This window comes from Rhinoraja longicauda, chromosome 41, assembly GCF_053455715.1.
Source record: "Rhinoraja longicauda isolate Sanriku21f chromosome 41, sRhiLon1.1, whole genome shotgun sequence".
NCBI classification, from domain to species: domain Eukaryota; kingdom Metazoa; phylum Chordata; class Chondrichthyes; order Rajiformes; family Arhynchobatidae; genus Rhinoraja; species Rhinoraja longicauda.
This window is the reverse complement of record NC_135993.1, coordinates 9,255,054-9,281,267: the sequence shown is the minus strand read 5'-3', so window position 1 is coordinate 9,281,267 and position 26,214 is coordinate 9,255,054. Positions and strand designations below refer to the sequence as shown.

Sequence of the window (26,214 nt, the reverse complement as noted above, 5' to 3'; positions counted from 1 at the left end):
TTAAGGCATACTAAAGGAAGTCATCTTGGGGTTACTGTTGGGGCAAAAAAATTGTAAAATTACTTAAATAATCTGGAGAAGGCACGAGATCTGGAGTAACTCAGCATGTTAGTAGGCAGCATCTCTTGGAAACATGGATAGGTGACGTTTCAGGTCAGGATCCTTCTCCAGAGTCTGAAGAAGGACTTTGTGTCTCTTCTAACAACCAGCATCTGCAGTTCCATGTTCCTTAAATAATCTGGACTTCATTTTGGAATAATTTAAAATTTTGCATATGTCACAAAACACTGGAAGGTTTTAGATAAGCCCTAATGCTTGGCATAAAAACGTTCTATGACGATGAGCTCAAATAAAGGATGCAGGCAACTGACTCCTGTACATTCTGCCACAGCTCGGGACTTAGTGATCTTTAGCAACCTCTAGTGGTGGAGAACTGTTATAAGTATCCCCACCACTAAAAATATTTCAGCAATATAAATATGTTCCAAAATGTTAATCTTTTAGCCTGTAGAGTGGTTTTGAGTATGTGAAGGGGTGTATTTAAGTTCGGTTTATAATCCTCTGACATCAAAGTCAGATGGTCTGGTTTCAAGTCATAGTCGAAGACCCAAGCACTCAGAATAGGTTGGCACTTCACTAATAGTGGTGAAATGATGTGCTTTTAGAGCTTTTAGTTTAGTTTAGAGATACAGTGCGGAAACAGGCCCTGGCGCGCCGACCAGCGATCCCCGCACATTAACTCCATCCTACACACACTAAGGACAATTTTTACATTTACCAAGCCAATTTACCTACATACCTGTACGTCTTTGGAATGTGGAAGTAAACAGAAGATCTCGGAGAAAACCCACGCGGTCATGGGGAGAACGTACAAAGTCTGTGCAGACTGCACCTGTAGTCGGGATCGAACCCAGGCCTCTGGCGCTGCAAGTGCTGTGAGGCAGCAACTCTACCGCTGCGCCACCGTTCTGTCCCAAAACATGTGCTGTCCCAGTGTTAAACTAGGTGGGATACAGTTGTTGTTATTCAGTTAAGATATTAAACTGAGGCCTAATTTTTGTCTATAGGTGCCGCCAAAATACGTGATGATTGTTTTTTGAACAGGGAGTCTGGCACATTTTACTTGTTTGCTTAATGACCTCTGGCAAAACCACATTAGCCAGTCAATCATCCTAATGGCACGCATTAATTGGCAATGCGACACATTTGAATCGTGGAAAGTGCAGAGTAATGCCCGTCTTTAAACCTCCAGCATAGGCTTGTTTTTTTGTGGTCATGATGAGTATTTTAGCAACCAAAGGTGTCAGTGGTTGTGGTTAGGAAACGTTGTTGGACCTCTGTTGCCTTGTGGTCAGGTTTGGCTCTTAATCAGTATGAAGGCTGAATAAAAGTAATATTTTCAGAAAAAGTCATATTTTTGTGCAAGAGGCTAATGTACCAGGTCAGATGGTCCTCTGAGTCATTTATGGAGGCTGCATTCATTACCTGTATCTCTTATGACATTCACCGCCATCCCACCCATGGAGTCGATGCTGGTTTTCAAAGTAATTTACAGAACCAATTAATGTATCAACATTTATTAATTGAGAAAAAGCAAGAGCATTCAGGGGAAAATCATAGAGAATTTGCAAACTCGACACAGAACAGTTGAGTCAAGATCGAACCCAGGCACCAGAGCCGTGAAACAGTTGTACTACCCGATGTACGATTGTAATGGAGTAATCTTCCATCAAATGTATTTTGGCTGGATGTTTGTCAGCGTTGAATGCAGTAGCATTTGGGACTCTAAATGTCTTCTCAATTTCTTTTGCAGCTTCCATGGAAATCGCTAACCAGTATAATCGAGTACTATTATATGTGGAAGACCACAGACAGATACGTACAGCAGGTAGAGCATCGTGCTTCTGTTTAGTTGTGTGATGTTGGAACACTCAATGTTGTGATTTTTGAGCTTTGCAGAGACAGAAACAGTATTTGTAACAGGTCTTCAGCACAGATCGACATGCAGGACGTACGTAGTATGTAGGGCATGTAGTGGAAGAATCATAGAGAGACATAGAGTGCTACTGTGTGGAAACAGGCCATTCGGCCCAACTTGCCCACACCGGCCAACATGTCCCAGCTGCACTAGTCCCACCTGGTCCATATCCCCCCCAAACTTGTCCTATTTGTCTAACTGTTTCTTAAATGTTGGGATAGTCCCTGTCTCAACTACCTCCTCTGGCAGCTTGTTCCATACACCCACCACCCTTTATGTGGAAAAAGTTACTACTCAGATTCCTATTAAATCTTTTCCCCTTCACCTTAAACCGATGTCTTCTGGTCCTCGATTCACCTACTCTGGGCAAGAGACTGTGCAACTACCCAATCTATTACTCTCATGATTTTATATACACCTCAATAAGATCACCTCTCATCATCCTGCGTTCCAAGGAATAGAGTCCCAGCCTAGTCGACTTCTCCCTGTAGCTCAGACCCTCTAGTCCAGGTAACACCCTTGTAAATCTTCTCTGTACCAGTTCCAGCTTGACAACATCTTTTCTATAACATGGTGCCCAGAACTGAAAACAATACTCTAAATGCAGCCTCACCAACGAATTATATAACTACAACATGACCTCCCAATTTCTATACCCGGTCCTTAAAGGCATTTAAGTTTTTACAATACAATTTCAAGAGGAGCTATAATTTCATTGTTTACTTCAATATCCTGTGTGTGAACAATTGTTCTATTTAAATTTGGAGCACGACTTAAATGACAAGATGAAGCCTGAATATTCCAGTCACCTATGGTGGGCCAAGGCATTTAGAAACATAGAAACATAGAAAATAGGTGCAGGAGGAGGTCATTCGGCCCTTCGAGCCAGCACCGCCATTCATTGTGATCATAGCTGATCATCCACAATCAGTAACCTGTGCTCAACTTCTCCCCATATCCCTTGATTCCATTAGCCCCCAGAGCTCTGTCTAACTCTCTCTTAAATTCATCCAGTGATTTGGCCTCCACTACCCTCTGGCAGAGAATTCCACAAATTTACAACTCTCTGGGTGAAAAAGTTCCTTCTCACCTCAGTTTTAAATGGCCTCCCCTTTATTCAAAGATTGTGGCCCCTGGTTCTGGACTCGCCCAACATTGGGAACATTTTTCCTGCATCTAGCTTGTCCAGTCCTTTTATAATTTTATATGTCTCTATAATATCCCCTCTCATCCTTCTAAACTCCAGTGAATACAAGCCTAGTCTTTTCAATCTTTCCTCATATGACAGTCCCGCCACTCCAGGGATCAATCTCGTGATCCTACGCTGCACTGCCTCAATTACAAGGATGTCCTTCCTCAAATTAGGAGACCAAAACTGTACACCATACTCCAGATGTGTCTTACCAGGGCCCTATACAACTGCAGAAGAACCTCTTTACTCCTATACTAAAATCCACTCGTTATGAAGGCCAACATGCCTTCTTTTGCCAACATGCCAACCTGCATTAGCTTTCTTCACTGCCTGCTGTACCTGCACGCCAACTTTCAGTGACTGGTGTACAAGGACACCCAGTTCTCGCTGCACTTCCCCCTTACCTAACCTGACACCATTGAGATAATAATCTGCTTCCTTGTTTTTGCCGCCAAACTGGATAACCTCACATTTATCTATATTACTGCATCTGCCACGCATCTGCCCACTCACTCAACCTGTCCATGTCACCCTGCAACCTCCTAACATCCTCTTCGCAGTTCACACTGCCACCCAGCTTTGTGTCGTCCGTAAACTTGTTAGTGTTACTTCTAATTCCTTCATCCAAATCATTAATATATATGGTAAACAGTCGCGGCCCCAACACCGAGCCTTGCGGCACTCCACTTGCCTCTGCCTGCCATTCTGAAAAGGACCCATTTACTCCTACTCTTTGCTTCCTGTCTGCCAACCAAATCTCTATCCATGTCACATGGATATTTTAAAAGCTTCTGAGGCAAAACCCTAGACACCCACAATTTCCTTCATTCCTGGGGTAACATCCCAGCTTCACCAATATCTTCATTTCAGTTAATTTTAATTTACCAACTTGTATTACTGAGCTACCAATGATAGACCTCTCCAACTAAGACCTTTCCCTGGTCTTATGCTTTGAAGATGTAGCAAAATTTTGGAAAGGTGGTTTCGAATTGCATGATTCTGCTTTTTATTGGTCTATATACAAGATTTTGACAGACATCGATCTTCTCTGAGACTTTTACTCGAGCAAATAGTATAGCTGTCTTGAGTGTAAGTACTTTGGCCTTCAGCGACACCTTCAGATTAAGCCTTTTCAACTGGAGTAAAGGACGCAGCCAAACAGAATTTCCAGTCCAGTCATTCACTGATGTGATTCTGTGAGAAGCTGCTCACGTCTAGTTTCCCCAGCTCCCTTTTACGTCTCATAATATATTAGAAAGAGTAGGAAAAATATTTTCAGACTAGCAGATAAATTTGATGCACAGAACATTCTTGATGTTCTTTTTTTTAAATCAAATTGATTTGCGGGTATTATACGGAAGGTGAATTTTGTCAGCAATGAAGCTGTTGAAGTGAGAAGATTTTGCTGTAACTGGAGGACTTTGAGGCCACATCTGGAATACTCTATAATTTTGGTTTCCTTTTCTCAGGAAGAAACGCAGTGTAGATGAAGGTTTTTTAAAATAATTTAGGTTGTTGTTGAAGGGGCCTGGACTCGCTGAATTTTTAGAAAGATGAAGGGTGATCCAAGAGTTGGCAGAAACTTGAGGAAATGTAGTCTTGTTCAGGTTGCTTGGTGTGTACCTCAATCACAGTTTGTCACTTTACTGTGGAATGACTGTGGAAGTATTCTGATAATCGTTGTCCAACGTGAGCTACGGTTGGCAACTTCCTCACTCCCAAATACGGGACAAGGTGAAGTCACCGCCCGCGTGCCTCATGTGGCCTCACCCAGCCACCGGCCATGCCCTCCCACTCCACCAATGGCGGCCGCCCAGCCCGGGCGACCGCCATTGGGGGAGCGGGAGCACTTGGCCGCTGGCTGGGTGAGGTCACTTGGGGCGTGGGGCGGTGACGTCACCCTATGTCCCTTCTTTGGGAGTGAGGAAGTCGCCAACCTTACGAATACGGGACTAGGGCGGTCCCTTACGGGACAAACTTATTTAGCCCAAAATACGGGATGTCCCGGCTAATACGGGACAGTTGGCAACCCTAACGTGAGCACAGTAGAAGACGCTGAATCTCTGGTGTTCTCAACTAGTGCGGTGGACGCCAGATCATTGGTGATATTTGAAGAGATCGGGGAATTAAGGGCTATAGGGAACTTGCATTAAAGAGGCGATGAAGTCTAGGGTCGATCAGCCATGATCACAATAAATGGCAGGGCAGGCCTGAAGGGCCGAAAGGCCTACTCAGTTTCATGCATCATTATGATCTAGGACCGGTAGCTGTTGAAAATTGATCAGCATTTTGTTTGTTTTTCCCTGTTTTAAATGAATTGGTATCAGGCTGCAGGCATGTGAAAGAATGAGGCCAGTTCAGGCATCGATATGCACGAGGACACCAGTGGGGCAGGTTTCATCAAATTGTCCTTTTCCTCAGGAGATGGTTTTAATTGATGCGATTTGTTGTTTTTTTAAAGAAACGTTTGAAAGCAGCTGAAGCAGAGAGCCGATTAAAACAGGTGTACATCCCCAACTAGTAAGTACTTCCATGGATTTGTCTTGCCTGTGTAAATGGAAATGTCATGCCACCGTTTAGTTTGTTTTAGATTAGTTTAGAGACACAGCGCAGAAACGGGCCCTGCGTTCCACCGCGTTCGCACCAACCAGTGATCCCCGCACATTAACACAAGCCTACACATATTAGGGACAATTTACATAAACCCAAGCCAATTAACCTACAAACCTGTACGTCTTTGGAGTGTGGGAGGAACCCGAAGATCTCGGGGAAAAATTGGGCGGCACGGTGGGCTTACAGCAAATCCAGCACCGGAGACTCTGGTTCGATCCTGACTATGGATGCGGTCTGTGCGGAGTATGTACTTTCTCCCCGTGACCTGCGTGGGTTTTCTCCTAGATCTTCGATTTCCTCCCACACTCCAAAGACGTACAGGTATGTAGGTTAATTGACTGGGTAAATGTCAAAATTGTCCCTAGTGTGTGTAGGATAGTGTTAATGTGCGGGGATCGCTGGGCGGCGCGGACTCGGTGGGCCGAAGGGCCTGTTTCCGCGCTGTATCTTTTTTAAAAAACTTTTAAAAAAGTCATGGGGAAAACGTTCAAACTCCGTACAGCACCCGTCGGGATGGAACCTGGGTCTCCAGCGCTGTCAGGCAGCAACTCTACCGCTGTGAGGGACCCCTACCACCCCAGCAACGGACTGTTCCAGCTGCTACGGTCAGGCAAACGTCTCCGCTGTCACGCTGTAAAAACAGAGAGGATGAGACGGAGTTTCTTCCCACAGGCCATTAGGACTGTTAACTATTATAACTCCAGGGACTAAATGTTCTTTTCTGTATTCATTTTAATTTATATGCTGTAATTGTAATTTTTTTTGCACAATCCGCAGGCATTGCCACTTTCATTTCACTGCACATCGTGTGTGTGTATGTGACAAATAAACTTGACGACTTGACATTATGCAGAATAATGATCAGTGTCTGACTGATCTCGGTGTGAGGCATATGTAGATGCACAGAAATGACAGACTCAATGCAGTTTAACATTGGGCTGAGCACCGAGTTATACGATAATATTTTGCAACATGATAACATCTTGCAATATGATGTTACACTGCATTTACCAATGATTTCATCAAAATGACTGTTCTCATTCTTGTAATTAAGGAGTGTGGCAATGGCAATAGTTGCATCAGTAATAGTAGTGTTGAAGCTTATTTACCACACTCAACATTTTGAACTTAAAACAAAATGCAGGATCAAAAGGCGGCAGGATGATGCAGCGGTAGAGTGCCGCAGAACTTTGATCTCGAATTTTGCTGTACGAAGTTTGTAAGTTCTCCCTGTAACTGCGTGGGTTGTCTCCGGATGCTCCCCCTTCTTCCCACTCATCAAAGACGTACAGGTTTGTCTCACAAAATGCTGGAGTAACTCAGCAGGTCAGGCAGCATCTCAGGAGAGAAGGAATGGGTGACGTTTCGGGTCGAGACCCTTCTTCAGTCTGAAACGTCACCCATTCCTTCTCTCTTGAGGTGCTGCCTGACCTGCTGAGTTACTCCAGCATTTTGTGAAATAAATACCTTCGATTTGTACCAGCATCTGCAGTTATTTTCTTACACTACAGGTTTGTCGGTTAATTTGGCTTTGGTAAAAATTGTAAATTGTCCCTAGTGTGTAGGATAGTCCTGGTGTGTGGGGATCGCTGGTCGGCTTGGACTCGGTGGGCCGAAGGGCCTGTTTCCGCACTGCATCTCTAAACTAAACAAATTATCTTCCACAATTTTGAATTTCCGTCTCTTATTCTCCACAGCAACAAACCAAACCCTAACCAGATCAATGTGAATAACACAGTCAACAAGCCAGGGATGGTGAATGGAGCTGGGATCCAAGGACAGAATGGAGGAGCTAGCAGGGCTTGTGAGAGCTGCTACAGTGAGTAGATCATGTTTCTCCTGATGAACTTGCCATTGACATGCAATGCCAACATGCTGCATGTAGCACATTGCTTTTGCAGTCAGAGGGGATCTCTATGAGCATAGGATAAATCATAGGTCAAAAGTGACAGGAGCTGAATTAGGCCATTCGGTCCATCAAGCCTACTCTAACATTCAATCATCGCTCATCTATCTCTCCCCCCTAAACCCATTCTCCTGCCTTCCCCCCATACCCCTGACACCCGTACTAATCAAGAATCTATTTATCTCTGCCTTAAAATCATCCATTGACGGCCTCCACAGCTGTCTGTGGCAAAGAATTCCACAGATTCACCACCTTCTGACTAAAGAAATTTCTCCTCATCTCCTTCCTAAAGGAACGTCCTTTAATTCTGAGGCTGTGACTTATAGTCCTAAACTCTCCCACTAGTGGAAACATCCTCTCCACTCTATTCAAGCCTTTCACTATTCTGTATGTTTCAATGAGGTCCCCCCCCCCCTCATTCTTCTAAACTCCAGCGAGTACAGGCCCAGTGCTGTCAAACGCTCGGCGTTTACATTGCTTATCTCATTCCTACATTCAGGGGAGCGTGCGGCATCAACACCTGAATTAAGTTTTGATTAAATAGTGTAAAGGTATTCTGGCACTTTGTCATTTTTCCGACAGCCTAATATTAAATCCTGTGTAGATTCTCATTGCTACCTTTAAGGGATACATTGAATTGGGATTTTCTCAGACCACCATCGAAACAGCATGGGCTCCAAAACTAAGGTGCTCTGAACAGGTTGCTAAATTCGAGCTACAAGATGGCTGATGGGGGAAATTGAAACAGCAGTGTACCTGGCTAGGGGTAGTTGATGCTGTATCTGATTGACTAGGGGTAGTTGATGCTGTATCTGATTGACTGGGGGTTGTTGATGCTGTATCTGATTGACTAGGGGTAGTTGATGCTGTATCTGATTGACTAGGGGTAGTTGATGCTGTATCTGATTGACTGGGGGTTGTTGATGCTGTATCTGATTGACTAGGGGTAGTTGATGCTGTATCTGACTGTACTTGCTCTGAGCACTTCTGCTTCACTCTAAGGGCTCTGCAGCCTCAAATCTGCCTCCATAGCCATCCCTTTTCCCTGGTGACTGCTGGAGGAACTCAGTGGATCAGGCAGTCGGGACTCTTCTTCAGGCTGATGGAGAGGTGGGGAGAAATTGGAAAGGAGAGGTGGGATGGGGCAGAGTCTGGCAAGCATACCAGTTAGGCGGGTGGTTAATGTTGATGATGATACTTTATTGCCATTTGTACCCAAGTGCTAAATTGAGCATCAATGTTTGCACACCGTATCTGATGATGGGATGCGATGAAGTATTTCTTGCTCACACCGTTGACGAAGATACTCTTTTCACGCTTCTCTCTTCAGCAACTCAGTCATACCAGTGGTACTCCTGGGGCCCTCCTAATATGCAATGCAGACTCTGTGCAACCTGTTGGAATTACTGGAAGAAGTACGGTGGCCTGAAGATGCCAACGAGGCTCGAAGGCGAGAGACCCGGGCCGACCCGTAATAGCTCAGTAAGTGTTACCGTTTCACCATCCAAGAGGCATTAGGAGGGGGCAGACTATTTTGGTTGAATGCCACAGGGTTTTGCTCATGATGTTGTTAAAGATAACTCTAACCCATTCCTTAGTAGATCCACTGGCTGTGAATTCATTCTGTGCCTTGGTTGCAAGGATGCATCTAGGATAAGCGAACAGGAGAGTAATCTAAGATAGACACAAATGGTGTAGTAACTCAGCAGCTCGGGCAGCATCACTGGAGAAAATGAATAGGCGATGTTTCAGGTCACGAGAAGTGTCCCCCTACCTGACTCTCAGTCTGATGAAGGGTCACGACCCAAAACATCACCTATTCCTTGTCTCCAGAGATGCTGTCGGACCCGCTGAGTTACTCCTGCGTTTTGTGTCTATCTTGGGTGTAAACCAGCATCTGCAGTTCCTTCTTACACAGGGGAGTAATCTAGCTACTTTGGAGAGGGGATGGCATGTCACGATGAGAAGGTTTTGAGTACCAGTGCAATAGGTCAACGTGACAAGAAGCAGTCGCCCAAGTACTTGTCCTAGATCCCTCACATTTCACCCCTCATCATATCCAGAGTCTAGAGAGTTTAATTATCATATGCAATGGGATCGGAACAATGAAATTCTTTCTTGCTGCAGCTTTACAGTCACATTAATGAAACAGCAAAACTAATGCACAATAAATAATACAATAAATGATCAATTATGCCAGGCAATCAGACCATTCGAGTGCAAGCTGAAGTGCGTAGCACTGCTTATACAAAGTCAATAGACAATAGGTGCAGGAGTATGCCATTCGGTCCTTCGAGCCAGCACCGCCATTCAATGTGATCATGGCTGATCATTCTCAATCAGTACCCTGTTCCTGCCCTCTCCCCACACCCCCTGTCCTTATTTGTTCATTGCCGTGGTTCAAGAATCTGATAGTTGATGGGATGAAGTATAGAATAGCATTGTGTACATTCCATGTTTACGAAGACAACTGCAAATTTAGCTCTATTTTTGCTCTATCGCTCTTCTGTTATCCTTGCATTCTCAATGTTTAGCTGACATCTCAGGCTAATTGAGCAAAAGATTCTTCCAGTTCATAATTGGAAAGGCCACGAGTGAGAGAGAAAGCATGGGAGCAGTGGATGAGGGATAATGGGGAGAGGTGGCCCCTTGCTGAGAGAAGTCGTAATTAAATAACATGCGGGGGGATGTAATTTGGCCCAACATGTCCACGACACTTGAGAAAGTTCCCAATCTTTTCCCACTAATGAGAAAGTTCCCAACCTTTTCCCACTGGGTCCAGCTCTTCACTTGTTGGGTATGTGACGCTGAGAGCTGTGAACAGTTTGGATGAGAGAGGATCTAAGAGTCCCTCTTCAAGTGCATGTCTGCGCACTGTTTAGATGTGGTGAAGGTTTCCTCATCGGCTTCACTTGGACCCAGCACCTTGGCTGCCATGTACATGATATCAAAGGATGCCCCGTTCATGACAGTGCAAGATGTATTGACCTAATCGGGAGTTGTCTGGTTTGAGTTTGGAGCTGACGAGGAGCTGAGTCGGGAGACTGATGAAACTAGGAACTGCATCTGCTGGTTTACCAAGGAAAGACACAAAATGCTGGCGTTACTCAGCAGGGCAGGCAGCATCCTTGGAGAATATTAATAGGTGACGTTTCAGGCCGGGACTCTTTTTCAGACCGATTGATATGATGAAGGGTCCCGACTCAATCCGTCTGATGAAGGGTCTCGGCCTAAAATGTCACCTATCCACGTTCTCCAGAAATCTGCCTGACTCGCTCAGTTACTCCAGCATGAGATGATGAGATTGATAGGGTAAAGTGATTAAAATTAATGCCCTGATCCTGCTCTGGGTAGCAGGGGAGGGGACCCAGATGTTTAATGTAGTTTCTCAACCTCGACAGCTGAAACAAAAACTAGATACAGTGTAAGATAGACACAAAAAGCTGGAGGAACTCAGCGGGTCAGGTAGCACCTCTGGAGAAAAGGAATGGGTTGCATTTCGAGTCGAGACCCTTCTTCAGAATACAGGCCAGGACTTCCCTTCAGAAGAAGGACCTCGACTCGAAATGTCACCTATTCCTTTTCTCCAGAAACGCTGAGTTTCTCCAGCTTCTTATGTCTACAGTGTAAACCAGCTTCTGCAGTTCCTTCCTTCTACACTAGATATAATGTGTTTGTTCTGCATGCCTTTTTTAATCTTTATTTTGTCTTTTAGAATCCACATGGGTACTGGGTGAAGAATGCCAACCCCAAGTTTACACTGAAGACTAGGCAGGCTTTCTGTCTTCAGACAACGAGACTAACCAAAATTGCACGGTATTACTGTCGAAACCTGTTCCACCCACGGCAGGCAGCTCGACGACCCTTTTTGCCAATCAACAGTGCAGCTATCAAAGCCGAATGTGAGTGAGTTTTATTGCAGAATTGCAACGGACATACCGTTCACCAGACTGATTTCTGTAATACCTTCCACCATCCTCCATAAACAAGCCCATTTAAAACTTGTACCTCGTCCTCTTCACTTCCCATCTTGTTTTCTTTGTCTGTGTTGAATCTGTTGCACCAACACCTTTATTTCAATCCACCATCCATGTGTTCTGTTTTTATCCTGAGACCATTCACCTTTCTATTTCTCAAAACCTTACTCATTCCCTCCAATTTTGGTCTTTTTTGGAACAGCATGGGAAGCCGAAAGTGGACACAAAATGCTGGAGCAACTCAGCGGGTCAGGCAGCATCTCGGCAGAGAAAGAATGGGTGTCGTTTCGGGTCGAGACCCTTCTTCAGACTGATGTCAGCTTTCCCTCCCGAGATGCTGCCTGGCCAGCTGAATTACTCCAGCATTTTGTGTCTACCTTCGATTTAGACCAGCATCTGCAGTTTTTTTTCCTAAGCGTGGGAAGCCGTGTTTTTAAGCCACTTAGATCATCATTCCTGGAATTCCTTGACCTTGGTTACTGAAAAGCTCTCTTTTGGTGTCAAATTTTGTATGATTCCATAAGAATTTCTTGGGACATCGTCATAGATTTAGGTGCAACATCAATGGAATAAGTTTTGATATCCATAAATGTGTTTTGTTCCAAAATTCAAACAGAGCAAGAAAATTGGTTGTATTTTTGTGACCATATGACCATCGAGACCACTCTCTCTTGGCACTCTCAGATTCCAGGTAGACACAAAATTCTGGAGTAACTCAGCGGGTCAGGCAGCATCCCAGGAGAGAAGAAATGGGTGACGTTTCGAGTCGAGACCCTTCTTCAGACTGATGTCGGGGGAGGGGGCGGGATATCCTGCCCCTGACACCAGTCTGAAGAAGGGCCTCGACTCAAAACATCACCCATTCCTTCTCTCCTGAGACGCTGCCTGACCCGCTGAGTTACTCCAGCATTTTGTGTCAATACACATCTTGCCTGTTTTTACAGCAGATCATGCAAACCAGGCCTCAAATGAATCTCAAATTGGTGCACTGAGTTGAGAGTGCTGATTGAAAGGTTAACTGCTGTTACAATGGTAGCAGTAACTACAGACCACAGACATGGTTTAATAGGATAGAGTTTGGATCAGTACATCACAGAAACAGGCCCTTCTGCCCAAAATTTCTGTGCCTAACATGATGCCAAGCTAAAATAATTTTCTCGTCCTGCATGTGATCTATATCCCTCTATTCCCTATGTATCCATGTGCTTGTCTAAAATCCTCTTAAACGCCACTGTTGTATCCACTCCCACCACCATCCCTGGCAGTGTATTCCAGGCATGCACCACCCTGTGTATGTAAAAGAAAATTGACCCATGCATCCCCGTTAAACTTTGCCCCTCTCACTGTAAACCTATGCCTTCTGATCTTTTCTGACTATCTACCTTATCGATGTCTCTCATGATTTTATATACTTCTATCACATCTCCCCTCAGTCTCCAATGCTTCACAGAAAACAATCCAAGTTTGTCCAATATCTCCTTCTAGCTATCTTTCAACCTCTTCGTATAAACCTCTCCTTATAGCTAAGAGTCTTGAATCCAGGTAGCAATCCTTATAAAACTGCACCTTCTCCAAAGCCTCCACATCCTTGCTGTAATAGTGCAACTAGAACGGCACACAATACTCCAAATGCGGCCTAAGCAACATTTTATAAAGTTGCATCCTGATTCTTACACGGGCCCACCACTGATTTTCCGGCAACTAGTGTTAAACATGGCGCCTAGGCCGGGTGACACGGACGATCTCCACCTCATCGGGACAATGGCGCCGATTGGCAGGTCAAATTTGCCCCCCAGGGTTGGAACTCTGGCCCGGCCGGACTTCCGAGGCGAGCTTTGTGGGCCGGTGCCTAAGCTGACCGTTCTCGTGCTGTTGGACTGCTCTTGAAGACCGTGACCTCCCTTGGTCCGGCAAATTGGATAATCCAGAGAGACTCTGGAACCAAGGATGCCGGAAAATCGGTGGTGGACCTGTACTCAATGTCCTGACTGATGAAAGCAAGCATATCATACCCTTTCTTTACCACTCTTTGTCTACCTGTGTTGCCACTTTCAGGGAGCTATTGACCTGAACCCTAATTCCCTCCATACGTCAACGCTATTTAGGGTCTTGTCATTAACTGTACAACTTTCCCTTGCAGTCGACCTCTCAAAGTGCAACACCCTACACTTTCACCTGCCATTTCGCTGCCCATATCTGTGGCTGATCGGCATCCTATGACAGCCTTCCTCGTTGTCTGCAATTCTACCATTATTGGTGTCACCTTCAAACTTACTGACCAACTCATCTACAACTGCGTTCAAGTCCTATAATATATATATTATATCATCGCAACACTCCAGCCTGAATATTGTAGTTCCACCACAGCCCACTGTCTTCCATTAGTAAACCAGTTATGAATCCAGACGACCAAATCAGAGTTAATCCTGTGCATCTTGATCTGGATCAATAGACAATAGGTGCAGTAGTAGGCCATTCGGCCCTTCCAGCCAGCACCACCATTCAATGTGATCATGGCTGATCATTCTCAATCAGTACCCCGTTCCTGCCTTCTCCCCATACCCCCTGACTCCGCTATCCTTAAGAGCTCTATCTAGCTCTCTCTTGAAAGCATTCAGAGAATTGGCCTCCACTGCCTTCTGAGGCAGAGAATTCCACAGATTTACAACTCTGACTGAAAAAGTTTTTCCTCATCTCCATTCTAAATGGCCTTCCCCTTATTCTTAAACCGTGGCCCCTGGTTCTGGATGAGCTTACCGTGAGCAATTATCAAATGCCTTACTAAAATCCATGCAGACAACATCCAGTGTATTACCCTCATCAATCGCCTTTGTCACCTCTTCAAAACACTCAATGATGTTAGTAAGACGTGACCTGCTGTGGGCAAATGCAAGTAAACCTATACCAAAGAATACACTCAAAGCTTCCCTATCATTGGCGTGAGGCTCGTCAGCCTATAATTCATTGGATTCTCTCAACTTCCCTACTTAAACAAAGAAGCAACATTGGCTACTCTCCAGTCCTCCACCACCTCAACTGTGGCCGGAGATACAAAGATCTTTGTCAAGCCCCTTGCAATCTCCTCTTGCTTCCCTCAATAACCTGGAAAAGGTCCAATCAGACTCAGAGGGTCATAGATTCATACAGTGTGGAAAAGGGCCCAACCTGCCCACACCGACCAACATGCCCCATCTACACTAGTCCCACCTGCCTGCTTTTGCCCCCTGTCCTTCAAAACCTATCCTACCCATGTACCTTTCCTGTTGCTTTTTAAATGTTGTGATAGCACCTGCCTCTATCACCTCCTCTAGCAGCTCGTTCCAGACACCCATCATCCTTTGTGTAAAAAAAGAATCGGGTTCCTATTATATCCTCTGCCCCTCCCCCCTCATCTTCAACCTCTGATTCTTGATTCCCCTACTCAGGGTAAAGACTGTGCATTTACGCTATCTAATCCCCTCATGATCTTATACACTTTTTTATGATCGACCCTGGTCCAACTGGACTACAAGAAATAAGCTTACTCAACCTCTCCTATATCCCAGGCCCTCGAAACCTGTCAAGATATCGTAAATCTTCTCTGTACCCTTTGCAGTAACAACATCTTTCCTGTAACAAGGTGACCAAAACTGAACACAATACACCAGATGTGGCCTCACCAATGTCTTGTCCAACTTTACCATAACGTCCCAACTTCTACACTCAGTACTCTGACTGAACGCCGTCTTGACCACCTGTGACTCCACTTTCAAGGAACTATGTCCCTGCACTCCTAGCTCCCTCTGCTCTATAACACTCCCCGGAGCCCTGCCATTCATTGTGAAAGTCCTGCCCTGGTTTGACTTCTCAAAATGCAACACCTCGCACTTATCTGCATTAAACTCCATTAACCATTCCTCTGCCCATCTGCCCAGCTGATCAAGATCCTGCTGCAATTTTTGATAACCTTCTTCAATATCTACGATGCCGCCCACTTTCGTGTCATTTGCAAACTTGCTAATCATACCTTTAGTTTCTCATCCGAGACTTGGACATAAGCCACAAACAGCAAAAGGCCCAGCAATGATCCCTGAGGGTGATTGAAATATTTTAAAAGCATAAAAACTGTTTACCTGGCTCAATTAGTTAAGTGCCACCCTCACCATCAGAAATGAATATACAAATGATTGCAATTCATAATATTTTACCACAATTTTATGTGTTAACAACTTGCAAGTTTAGAAGTTCACCTTGCAGCTTTGGTAGGCCCCATAATTACCACATCAACAATACGGGGTCAGACTCAATGCCTTTAATGAATAATAGTTTTGAGCAGGGTCCACATTGGATTCATTAAGTACAAATTGTGTTTTGCTGGAGTTCTTTGGGAATATAACTTGTAGAATAGATGATGAGAAACTGGGGGACGCAATATAATTAGATTTTCAAAAGGTTATTGAGAGCAAGTCCGAAGAAGGGTCTCTAATCGAAACGTCACCCATTCCTTCTCTCCAGAGATGCTGCCTGTCCCGCTGAGTTATTCCAGCATTGTGTGTCTACCTTCAGGTTATTGATATGTTCGACACAGCTAGTTGGTCAAAAAGGTTACGGGCAAATGGAATTGGAGGTAATACATTGACATGGAGTCTATGGAATTGGAGGTAATACACTGACATGGATTCTATGGAATTGGGGGTAATACACTGACATGGAGTCTATGGCATTGGGGGTAATACACTGACATGGAGTCTATGGCATTGGGGGTAATACACTGACATGGAGTCTATGGCATTGGGGGTAATACACTAACATAGATAGAAAATTGGTCATAGGACACAAAGCAAAAGATGGAAATAAAAGGATCTTTCTGAAGTTAACAGGCTGTGCCTCTGGTCGTGCAAGTATTGGTGCTTGGGCCTCATAATCTGCCTCAACGATTGAAGTCAGCACAGCGTGCAGCGCATCCTGATCTTGGGTGCTACCTGTGTGGAGTTTGCATGTTCTACCTATGAATGTGTGGTTTTCCTACTGCTGCCCTGGTTTCTTCCCACATCCAAAGACCTGTGGGTTTGTCGATTAATTAGACTCTGAATTGTAGACAGTGAATAAGAAAATGGGTAACAGAGCTGGTGTGAACGGGTGATCGATGGCTGGTGTGCACTTGTCAAGCTGAAGGGCCTGTTTCCATAGTATATCTCGAAAACTAAAACTAAAATTCACCATAAACACCAAGCTCTGAGAATGGTGTTAATTGGTTTCAGGGGGATAAGATCAGCTGAATTAATGGGCAAGGACATGGCAGATGGAATATAATGTGGGAAAACGTGAATTCATCCACTTTGAACAAAATAGAAAATTGTGGCATTTGTTAAATGGTGAGAGATTAGGTTGTGGAAGGGGCTCGACCCGAAATGTCACCCATTGCTTCTTTCCAGAGATGCTGTCAGTCCAGCTGAGTTACTCCAGCATTTTGGGTCCATGAGAGATTGGGTTGTGTTGACATTCAAAAGGACCTGGATGTGTACACCGGTCACTGAGTGTCAATGTACAAGAACATCAGGAAGTGAGGAAGGCAAGGGTCTGATTTTTGGAAGTCTTATAGCAATTATACAGCGTCTTGGTGAGACTACACCTTGAAGTTTGTGCACTGTTTGGGTGACCTTAACCAAGAAAGAGTGCAGATTTCATAAAGGGAGTACAGAATAAATTCACCAGACTGCTCCAGGGATGATGAGTTTGGGAAGTGATTGAGTCGGCCAAGCGTGTTTTAAGAGTTTAAAGAGGGCGGTGAATCTCTGAAATTCTTTAAACCGGAGGACTGTGCAGGGTCAATCATTAGAATTTTTTTTTTTAAAGCGGGAGAGGGTATATTTGCATTTTGGAAAGATCAGGAAATGGAGGGCTTTGGAAAACAGTCAGTTAAGAAGAGTTCAGGCGTAGAAAAGATCATGCATGATATTGAATGTCAGGACTGGAGAATGAATTGTACACAATGCATCAAGGCAAGAAGCAGGAGAATATTCCCCTCTGACTGGAGAGTCCAGGTCTCACGAGGATGAAGAAAAATATCTTCACTCTAAGGGCAATGACCCATTGAAATTCTCTTCTGAAATTGCAGCTCTGTAGGCTTAGTCAGTTCATTCAGAAAACATGGGTAGACTTCTGATCGTGAAGAGAATCGCGGGATGAGATGATATTGCTGTAAAATGGCACTGCGAGGCAGATCGCCATGATCGGTGGTGCAGGCTCAGAGCCAGGTGGCCTGCTCCTGTTTCTTGTGTATCCTATGCAGTGTCTCCTCATTGTGCAACCCTCTCATTCCAGGTCTCAATCTGTTCAACGTTCGTTTTGCGCCTTCCAAAACAAGTACATCTTTCCTTCCATGAGGAGTCCAAAACTATATGCAGTACTCCTGGTGTGGCCTCACCAAAGTCCTGCATAATTACAGCATAATGTTGATTTTGTTATACTTCAACTCCCAAATGGCAATCCAGCAGAAAATTGCCTTTCTATTCACTTGATGTCACGTGCGTGTTTCTATAATTCAAGCAAAGGGATCTCCGAATTCCTTGGCTTAGCAAACTTTACTCATTTCTAATATCTTTTAAATATTCTGATTTTCCTTACTTTCTATTAAAGTGAATAACTTCACAGACTGCCCACTCACTCCACTTGCAGCCTCTTTGCATTTTCCTCACTTTTTGCTTCTGGACTCTTATTACCATCAAAGAGAAATGTGTTGTATCTGGTCCCCCTCATTTCGGTTGTTGATAAATTGTAAATCATTTAACAAGCACTTGACTAATTGAACCTTGTCATTCCAAAATAGCCGATTGATTCCACCCTCTATCTTCTGTCCTTAAATCGATTTGTATTCTATGTTAATATAAAATCACTAACCCGTTGAACCCTATTGGGTGCAGAAATGTCTGTGTGACAGAGTGTCTGACAAACTACTTAAAAATCCAGTAGATTCCATTCACTGGCTCTGGTAGCCGGCTAATTACATCCTCAAAACAAAACTGCAGTAGTTTTGGTGAACATCATTTCACACTACTTCTCACTGTTTAGTCGTGATCTTTCTCCCAAGTAGCCTGTTATCATTATCTTTATGGGATCCTAGCCTTTTCTGTGCTGATTATCTGACCTCTGGTTTCTTGCTTCTCCTTCCTACTCTTGAAGAGCAGGACTTGTCTTCCATGTCAAACGGACCTCATAGAATTTAGAAACTATAACCAGCTTTCAGGATCAGATGGAGTTTAGTGTCTTGTAATCTCAATCTCTGAAGTAATTTTCTTATTAGTCATCTCCTTAATTTCTGAAGCACTTTTCTTATTTAAATCGATTTACTTTTAAGTTTCTTATTCTCATGAGACACTCAGTTCCCATAATTTTAGTTATGTTTTTTTGTGTTTACTATTGTGAAGGTAGACCCTGTCCAATGTCACTGTTGTAGCACCAATACAATTCCCTGTAGTTTTTTTTAATTGCTTGTTAAGTTATTGAGTCTGTTTTTCCCAACAGATTATTGGACAACCTTTGATTTTTTTTTAAAATAGTGCACAACTTGAGTTTAATCCTATTTATTGCAATATGTATTGAAATGCCACCTCTTATGACAATACCATTCATGAATTGGTGATGGCTGTATATTCTTCCAGTGGAAAATTGATCCTTAACAGATTGTGCATTCTTTGTAAATTAATTCTTTAAATATTCGCTGTCATACCTTTTTATTTTTTCTAATCTATTTTGTACAATTCATCAAAGATGTCTTTAAATTGAGGATTGTAGTTATAGGTTTACTCAAATCACTCTGAAACTTGTTTTCAAATTCTTTATCATAATACGGTCGCACTTCCCTACAGACTTTGAGAAGATTGCTAATTGAAACTCCACAATGGCGTCAACATGTCCTATTCCATAGATGATTCCACGATGCACTGTTCCAGAAATCCACCTTGCGTGCATTCCATGAATCCCCCTTCAAGCTACTCATCACATGTCATTGGTTTTATATGGAGTTTATTTCCAAAATGTTTTGCATAACATTTGTTACATTCTTGCACAATTACTATCTGAGAACCTACAATCTTCACTCTTCAATTCTTCTGCTCTTTGTCTCTTAGCCAGACTCATTTTCTGAACTGAGATTTATTCTCCCTGCTTTCCTCTCATTCTTTGATTTCAGAATAGCTCTCCCTAGCTCTCTCTCTCTGTACATTACCTCTCTGCTCTAAAAGTCATGACTCTGCATTATTTAATTCCTAACATTGGTCAACATGCAGCCACTGTGTTATGCTCTGTACCGTATCATGGCAAATGGATAACTGTGGAAATAAAACTTGTCAAAATGACTATGTTTATTATGTGATTTCCTCTTTGCCTAAGTGGTCTACCACACTGGTTTAGTCTTAAGTTGAGTAGCTTCTCTGTAGGAAAATGAGTGGAATTTTATTTTCTCATCACCCCCTGATATTTATTGAACAGGAGCGCTGGGTAAAGTGAACCAGGCAAAATGTGTTGCCGAATATTTCTCTGACCTAATTTGTGAAAAGTTAAATAAGGCGTATTTGTTAATGGGTCTAGTACTGAAGCATGAATATGGGTAATAATATTGGACAGCAGCTATAGACAAACATTTTAAATGTTTTCTATAGCTATTTGCGCCATCCTAGACTGTATATTCCACTAAAAGAAAATAACAAATTAAACATTCATGAGGTTCCAGACATAGGGCGCCATTAAGCGCAAGGGTGAAATATGTCAAGAATTCAACAGAATACACAATGAGAAGCCCTGAAGGGGTGAGAATAATCTAGAAAACGAAGAAAATGATGAAATTATCAATGAACATAAAACAAAACCATGAAATAGTTTCTAGCCACATAAATAAAATGCAGGAAGTTGGGATGGGAATCCAGACATTAGGGATGGACTGAACAATACAATAGGGACTCGCCAAAATATTAAGTTATTTTGCACTGATATTTACCAGGGAATTAGAACAGGTAGACATTACATGAACGATGAAATTAGTAGACAAGATTAATTTAAAATACAATAAATTAACTAAACTAAACTCGGGAAACCATCCCAGGCCCAGATGGATTACAGGAATCAATGGAAGAGGTAGGAGAAGCAATTTATTAGCTGTATTGCCAGAGGACTGGTGGATAGCATTTACAGACCCATGGTTAAGATTGGGCATAGCCTGTAAAGGAAATTACAGACCAGTCAGATTAATATCAGTAAAGAAAAATAATGAAATTCTGACCAGAGATTGGAAGAATAACTAAAAACTCAAGGGCAATGATGAATAGTCAGCATGGATAACCAAAGGAGAGGAAAAACTGCTTTGCCAGACCCATTTGAATGTATGTAGATTTTAAAAGACCTTTTTGAAAAGACAAATTAGCATTGGATCATATCAGCAGAACGGATTGATGGCTGTCTTCAGAGCTTGGGAGGTGCGGAAAGTTATTCATGTGGAAGATGATGTTCTACATGGGTCAGTGCTGGATCACAGCTGTTCACTATTTACAGAATTAAAGTCTAATAATCGAAAATACAAATGTTCAATTGTCAGATGGTGTTAAATTGAGGTGGGGGGGAAAGGGGCTAGCCAAGACAAAATCCTACCAGTTACTTAAAAGGAAGCTATTGAGGCATCAAGCCCATAACAGCTCTGTAGAACATCTAGTCCCGCTCCTCTGCTTTCCCAATTGTCCTGGTGTTTTCTTTTGGGTACATAACCTGATCCATTTTATGCTCTGCAGTTGCTTCTGTCTCCGCTACTTCAGCAGTGCATTGCAAACCGTAGCCATTTGTTGTGCAAAACAAAGTTTCTGCATGTCGCTGTTGGTTCTTTTGCTAAGCACCATCTCCTTGTTCCTGTCCCCCCAGGAAACGTTTCCCCCTCCGTTTTTCCCCTTATCTATTTTCGGTACCCCTATCAGATTTCCCCCGCGGCACTTTGTTCCTGGGGGAACAGTCCCATCTTCCGCACACCCACGCACCGAAATCTCTCACCTTGGAATGGAATGGAATACTTTGCAATGGAATACTTTATTGTCACAAGCAATTAGGCACAATGAAATTCTTTGCTAAATGTATACGAATAGCCGCACCTACGGCGCTAATAAAGTTACAAAGCACGCCGGCTCCTCATTTTCTTCTCTTCTCCCTCCACTCTCCCCCAACAACAGTTCCCTTTGCACCCTGCCTAGTCTTCCACATCTTTGAGTGTGGTGCTGAACTGGGCATAAAATTCCAGTTGTTTTCGATTTGAGTCGGCTTTTGTTTTCTAATAATCAAAAAACTTGCCACTGCTGCAAATCTGAAATAAAATGCTGGAAACATGCAGCAGGGTAGCATCTCTGGGAAGACGCACAGTCAACATTTTAGTGAAACTATTTCTCTTTCCACAGATGCCGTCTGACCTGCTGAGTGTTTCTGGTATTTTCTGCATTTAACCATTTTCTCATTCTGCCCTGCTACCTTCGATAAACTGTGCTCATGTACCCCTAGATTTCTTGTCGAAGGAAGGAACTGCAGATGCTGGTTTAAACCGAAGATGGGCACGAAATGCTGGAGTAACTCAGCGGGCCAGGCAGCATCTCTGGATAGAAGGAATGGGTGACGTTTCGGGTCGAGTTGGCCCTTGAAGAAGGGTCTCGACCCGAAACGTCACCCATTCCTTCTACCCAGAGATGCTGCCTGGCCCGCTGAGTTACTCCAGCATTTTGTGTCTAACCCGAGATTTCTCTGTCCTTGAGTCTTCCAAGTCATTTTGCTTCTTCTCATCCGACCAGAATGTAAGACTTCACATTTTGCAGCATTAAATTTCAGGCGCTACCTGTCTGACCATTTCACCGGCCTCTTCACATCTCCTTGGAAGTCTCCTCACAATTCACAATGTCTCCAGATTTTGTGTCATCTGCAAATTAGGGAAATTTGCACTCAAGACCACATCATTGCAGTAGAGTGAAAAAGGCAGTGGTCTTATTTCTGACCCTGGGGAATTCCACAGTACACTTCCCTCCACTCTCATAAACAACCTTTCCCTGTTGCCCTATTTTTGTTTTAACCATTCATTTTATCCATGCTACTGGCTGTTTGTTATACGATGGCCATATATTAGAGTTTTTGTCATCTGCCTTTTGAAGCCCATAAATATATCAACTATATTTGCTGTACAGCACACTCTGTGACATAAGTCAGAGGATTGCAAGACGTTACAAGAGATGCTTAACAAGTTGCTGAATTGGCAAATAATTCATAAATAATGAGTGAAACGTTACATTCTGTCGGAAGAATAGGAAGGTGTAAATCAAGGTGAAGTAAAGGAACAAAGGGTTTTTGGAGTACAAAATAGTTTTGCCACAGTTCACCAAAGGACATTAAGAAATGAAGCAACTCGTGAATTGAAAAGAAGGAAGGTTAAAATAAATCAGAATCCTGGCTTCATCAGACAACATTGGAGAACTGTGTTCCATTCTAGTTGGTACTTTACAAAAAGACTATAGATGCCCAGCAAAGATGTAAGAGGATACTAGAAATATGAGGGTTTACATAATTGGGAAAGGATGACCAAAGTGAGTCTCTTACTCTGAGAAGGGAAGCCCGACGGTTTGAAATGATGTGAGGTTTCAATAGTGTGGATACTCAATCCTTCTACTTGTGCAGAGGGGCCTAGCTAGAAGTCACTGTAATGGAGCCAGTTGGGAATCCAGAAGAAATTTCTCGACCCAAAGAGTGGTGTGAAAGTGGAACTTGGTTGTACAGGAAGTGGTTAAAGCAAATGGTTTAGATACATTTGATTGGCAGCTAGAGAGGTTTGTTTTGGAGAAGGGAATGGAGGGGTGCGCTAATAGATTTAGACGAGAAAAGCTGAAGGAGAATCAGGTGGAATACAAATACCAGCATGAACTGTTTCTGTGCATTTAAACTATTCTAACATCAAGCTGTGTCTGGTTTCTTGTTTATCTTCCGACATGTTGAATGTGATCTCATCTTGTGGTTAAGTGTTGGGCGGGGGATGGAATTAGTTTAACAGTTGCTGTTCCTTGGTTGTGCTAATGGGTTCGTTCTGATTCTCGTAGGTACTGCCAGGCTGCCAGAGATTGGAGAGAAATTAGTTAAACTCAAACCCATCATCAGGAAGTCCCTGGAAACTATCGTGAAATACTTGGGTAAGCAGTCGCGTCTGCACAGATTCACATTTTACTCCGTAATCACGGATGATCGCTGCAGAATTTCACATATGTTGATATGTCTTGGTGTGGGCGGCAGTGGTTGAGCGTATAGTTCTGGCACATTGGTAAGGTAGTGATTAATCGTATCTGAGAGCCTACGTCTGAACCCTTGAGGACTGATGAGATCAATGTGTTGTCTAGTAGCTGAAAATGTTCAAATTGCAATGAGATTGGTCATCACCGCCAACCAAATCACCAATGATTGTTTCCAAGAGTTTCTTCCATTTCTGCAAACATCGATGTGTTCGATGACTGTTCATAGTCATATGTGCAAAATTAGGCCATTCGGCCCATCAAGTCTACTCCAACATTCAATCAGGGCTGATCTATCTTTCCCTCTCAACCCCATTTTCCTGCCTTCTCCCCATAACCTTTGGCACCCTTACTAATCAAGAATCTGTCAATCTTTGCTTTAAAAATATCTAATGACTTGGCCTCCACAGCCGTCTGTGGTAATGAATTCTACGGATTCACCGCCCTTGGAAGGCATTTATTCACAAAATGCTGGAGTAACTCAGCAGGTCAGGCAGCATCTCAGGAGAGAAGGAATGGGTGATGTTTCGGGTCGAGACCCTTCCTCAGACCGCTCTGTTATTCACCCTTGGAAGACAGCTGTGCTCACCATCTCTGGAGCATTGGAAGCTGAGTGTAGACCTGAGAGAAGTTTATAAAGTTATGGGAGGCATTGATCAGGTAGAGGGTCAGAATTGTTTTCCAGGGGTAGAAATGTCAAACCGAGGGAAATGTCAAAATGCCGACCTGAGGGACCTGGAGTTAGAGAGGTGGGTTAGAAGATTTTTGATGTAGGGGGGGGGAATGTCCATTAAAGTGAGAGGGGCAAAGTTTAAAGGAGAAATGTGGGGCAAGTTTTTTTTTAAACACAAATGATGGGTGGCTGAAAGGTGCTGCCAGTGATAGTGGTGGAGGCAGATATGATAGTGGCATAGAAGAGGCTTTTGGATAGTCAAGTCAAGTCAATTTTATTTGTATAGCACATTTAAAAACAACCCACGTTGACCAAAGTGCTGTACATCTGATTAGGTACCAAGGAAAAAATGAAACATACAGTAGCACGCAAACCTAACAGCACATACAGAACAGTTCACCGCGCCTCCTCAATAACCCTCCATTCAAACGCTAGGGAGTAGAAATAGGTTTTGAGCCTGGACTTAAAGGAGTCGATGGAGGGGGCAGTTCTGATGGGGAGAGGGATGCTGTTCCACAGTCTAGGAGCTGCAACCGCAAAAGCGCGGTCACCCCTGAGCTTAAGCCTAGACCGTGGGATAGTGAGTAGCCCCAAGTCGGCCGACCTGAGGGACCTGGAGTTAGAGAGGTGGGTTAGAAGATTTTTGATGTAGGGGGGGGAATGTCCATTTAGGGCTTTATACGTGAATAGGAGGAGCTTGAAGTTGATTCTGTACCGTACAGGGAGCCAGTGGAGAGAGGCCAGAATCGGGGTGATGTGGTCCCTTTTACGGGTATCCGTCAGGAGTCTCGCTGCGGCGTTTTGGACCAGTTGCAGGCGGGACAGGGAAGATTGGCTGATCCCAGTGTATAGGGAGTTGCAGTAGTCTAGGCGGGAGGAAATGAAAGCGTGAATTATTTTTTCTGTGTCGCATGGATATGCAGAGAATGGAGGGTTATGAATCACGTGCCGGCAGAGGAGATCTGGACAATGTAGGCCGAAGGGCCCGTTCCTGTGCTGTACTTTCTATGTTCTGTTTCTGACGCCCAGCTTCCCATTTTATTTGCAATTATTCAATTCAAAATGAATTGGAATTCAGAGTAAATGTGGTTTTGAAATAGGTAGCTTTCGGCAGATTTAGGGAACAAAGCTGGGGAGGCTTTGCTAGAGTGCAGAAAGCATAGGGGGGTAATCAAGAAAGTAACAAGGAAAGTGAAGAGAATATATTATAGGTTGGCAGGATTAAGGACAATCCCAAAGCATGTATGTATGTATATTAAGATATTTATTTACAAAGTGCTGGAGTAACTCAGCAGGTCAGGCAGCATCTCGGGAGAGAAGGAATGGGTGACGTTTCTGGTCGAGACTCTTCTTCAGACTGATGAAGGGTCTCGACCCGAAACGTCACCCATTCCTTCTCTCCCGAGATGCTGCCCGACCTGCTGAGTTACTCCAGCACTTTGTGAATAAATACCTTCGATTTGTACCAGCATCTGCAGTTATTTTCTTATACCACTATGTATATTAAGAAGTAAGTATAAGAAAATAACTGCAGATGCTGGTACAAATCGAAGGTGTTTATTCACAAAATGCTGGAGTAACTCAGCAGGTCAGGCAGCATCTCAGG

At 43.6% G+C, this 26,214-nt stretch overlaps 1 protein-coding gene across 3 annotated transcripts in view; it reads left to right on the top strand.

Annotated features, from left to right (window-relative positions):
- Positions 1-26,214, top strand: part of LOC144611886 (metastasis-associated protein MTA1-like) — a 120,290-nt gene that overhangs the window by 76,111 nt on the left and 17,965 nt on the right. For 2 of the 3 annotated variants that reach the window (XM_078431217.1, XM_078431216.1), the window contains exons 11-16: positions 1,814-1,888; positions 5,632-5,690; positions 7,481-7,602; positions 9,020-9,171; positions 11,405-11,591; positions 23,750-23,839. In XM_078431217.1, the coding sequence (XP_078287343.1) occupies positions 1,814-1,888; positions 5,632-5,690; positions 7,481-7,602; positions 9,020-9,171; positions 11,405-11,591; positions 23,750-23,839 (685 nt within the window). Of the gene's footprint in view, positions 1-1,813; positions 1,889-5,631; positions 5,691-7,480; positions 7,603-9,019; positions 9,172-11,404; positions 11,600-23,749; positions 23,840-26,214 lie in introns of those variants that run through there. The other variant, XM_078431218.1, reaches the window with a different exon arrangement.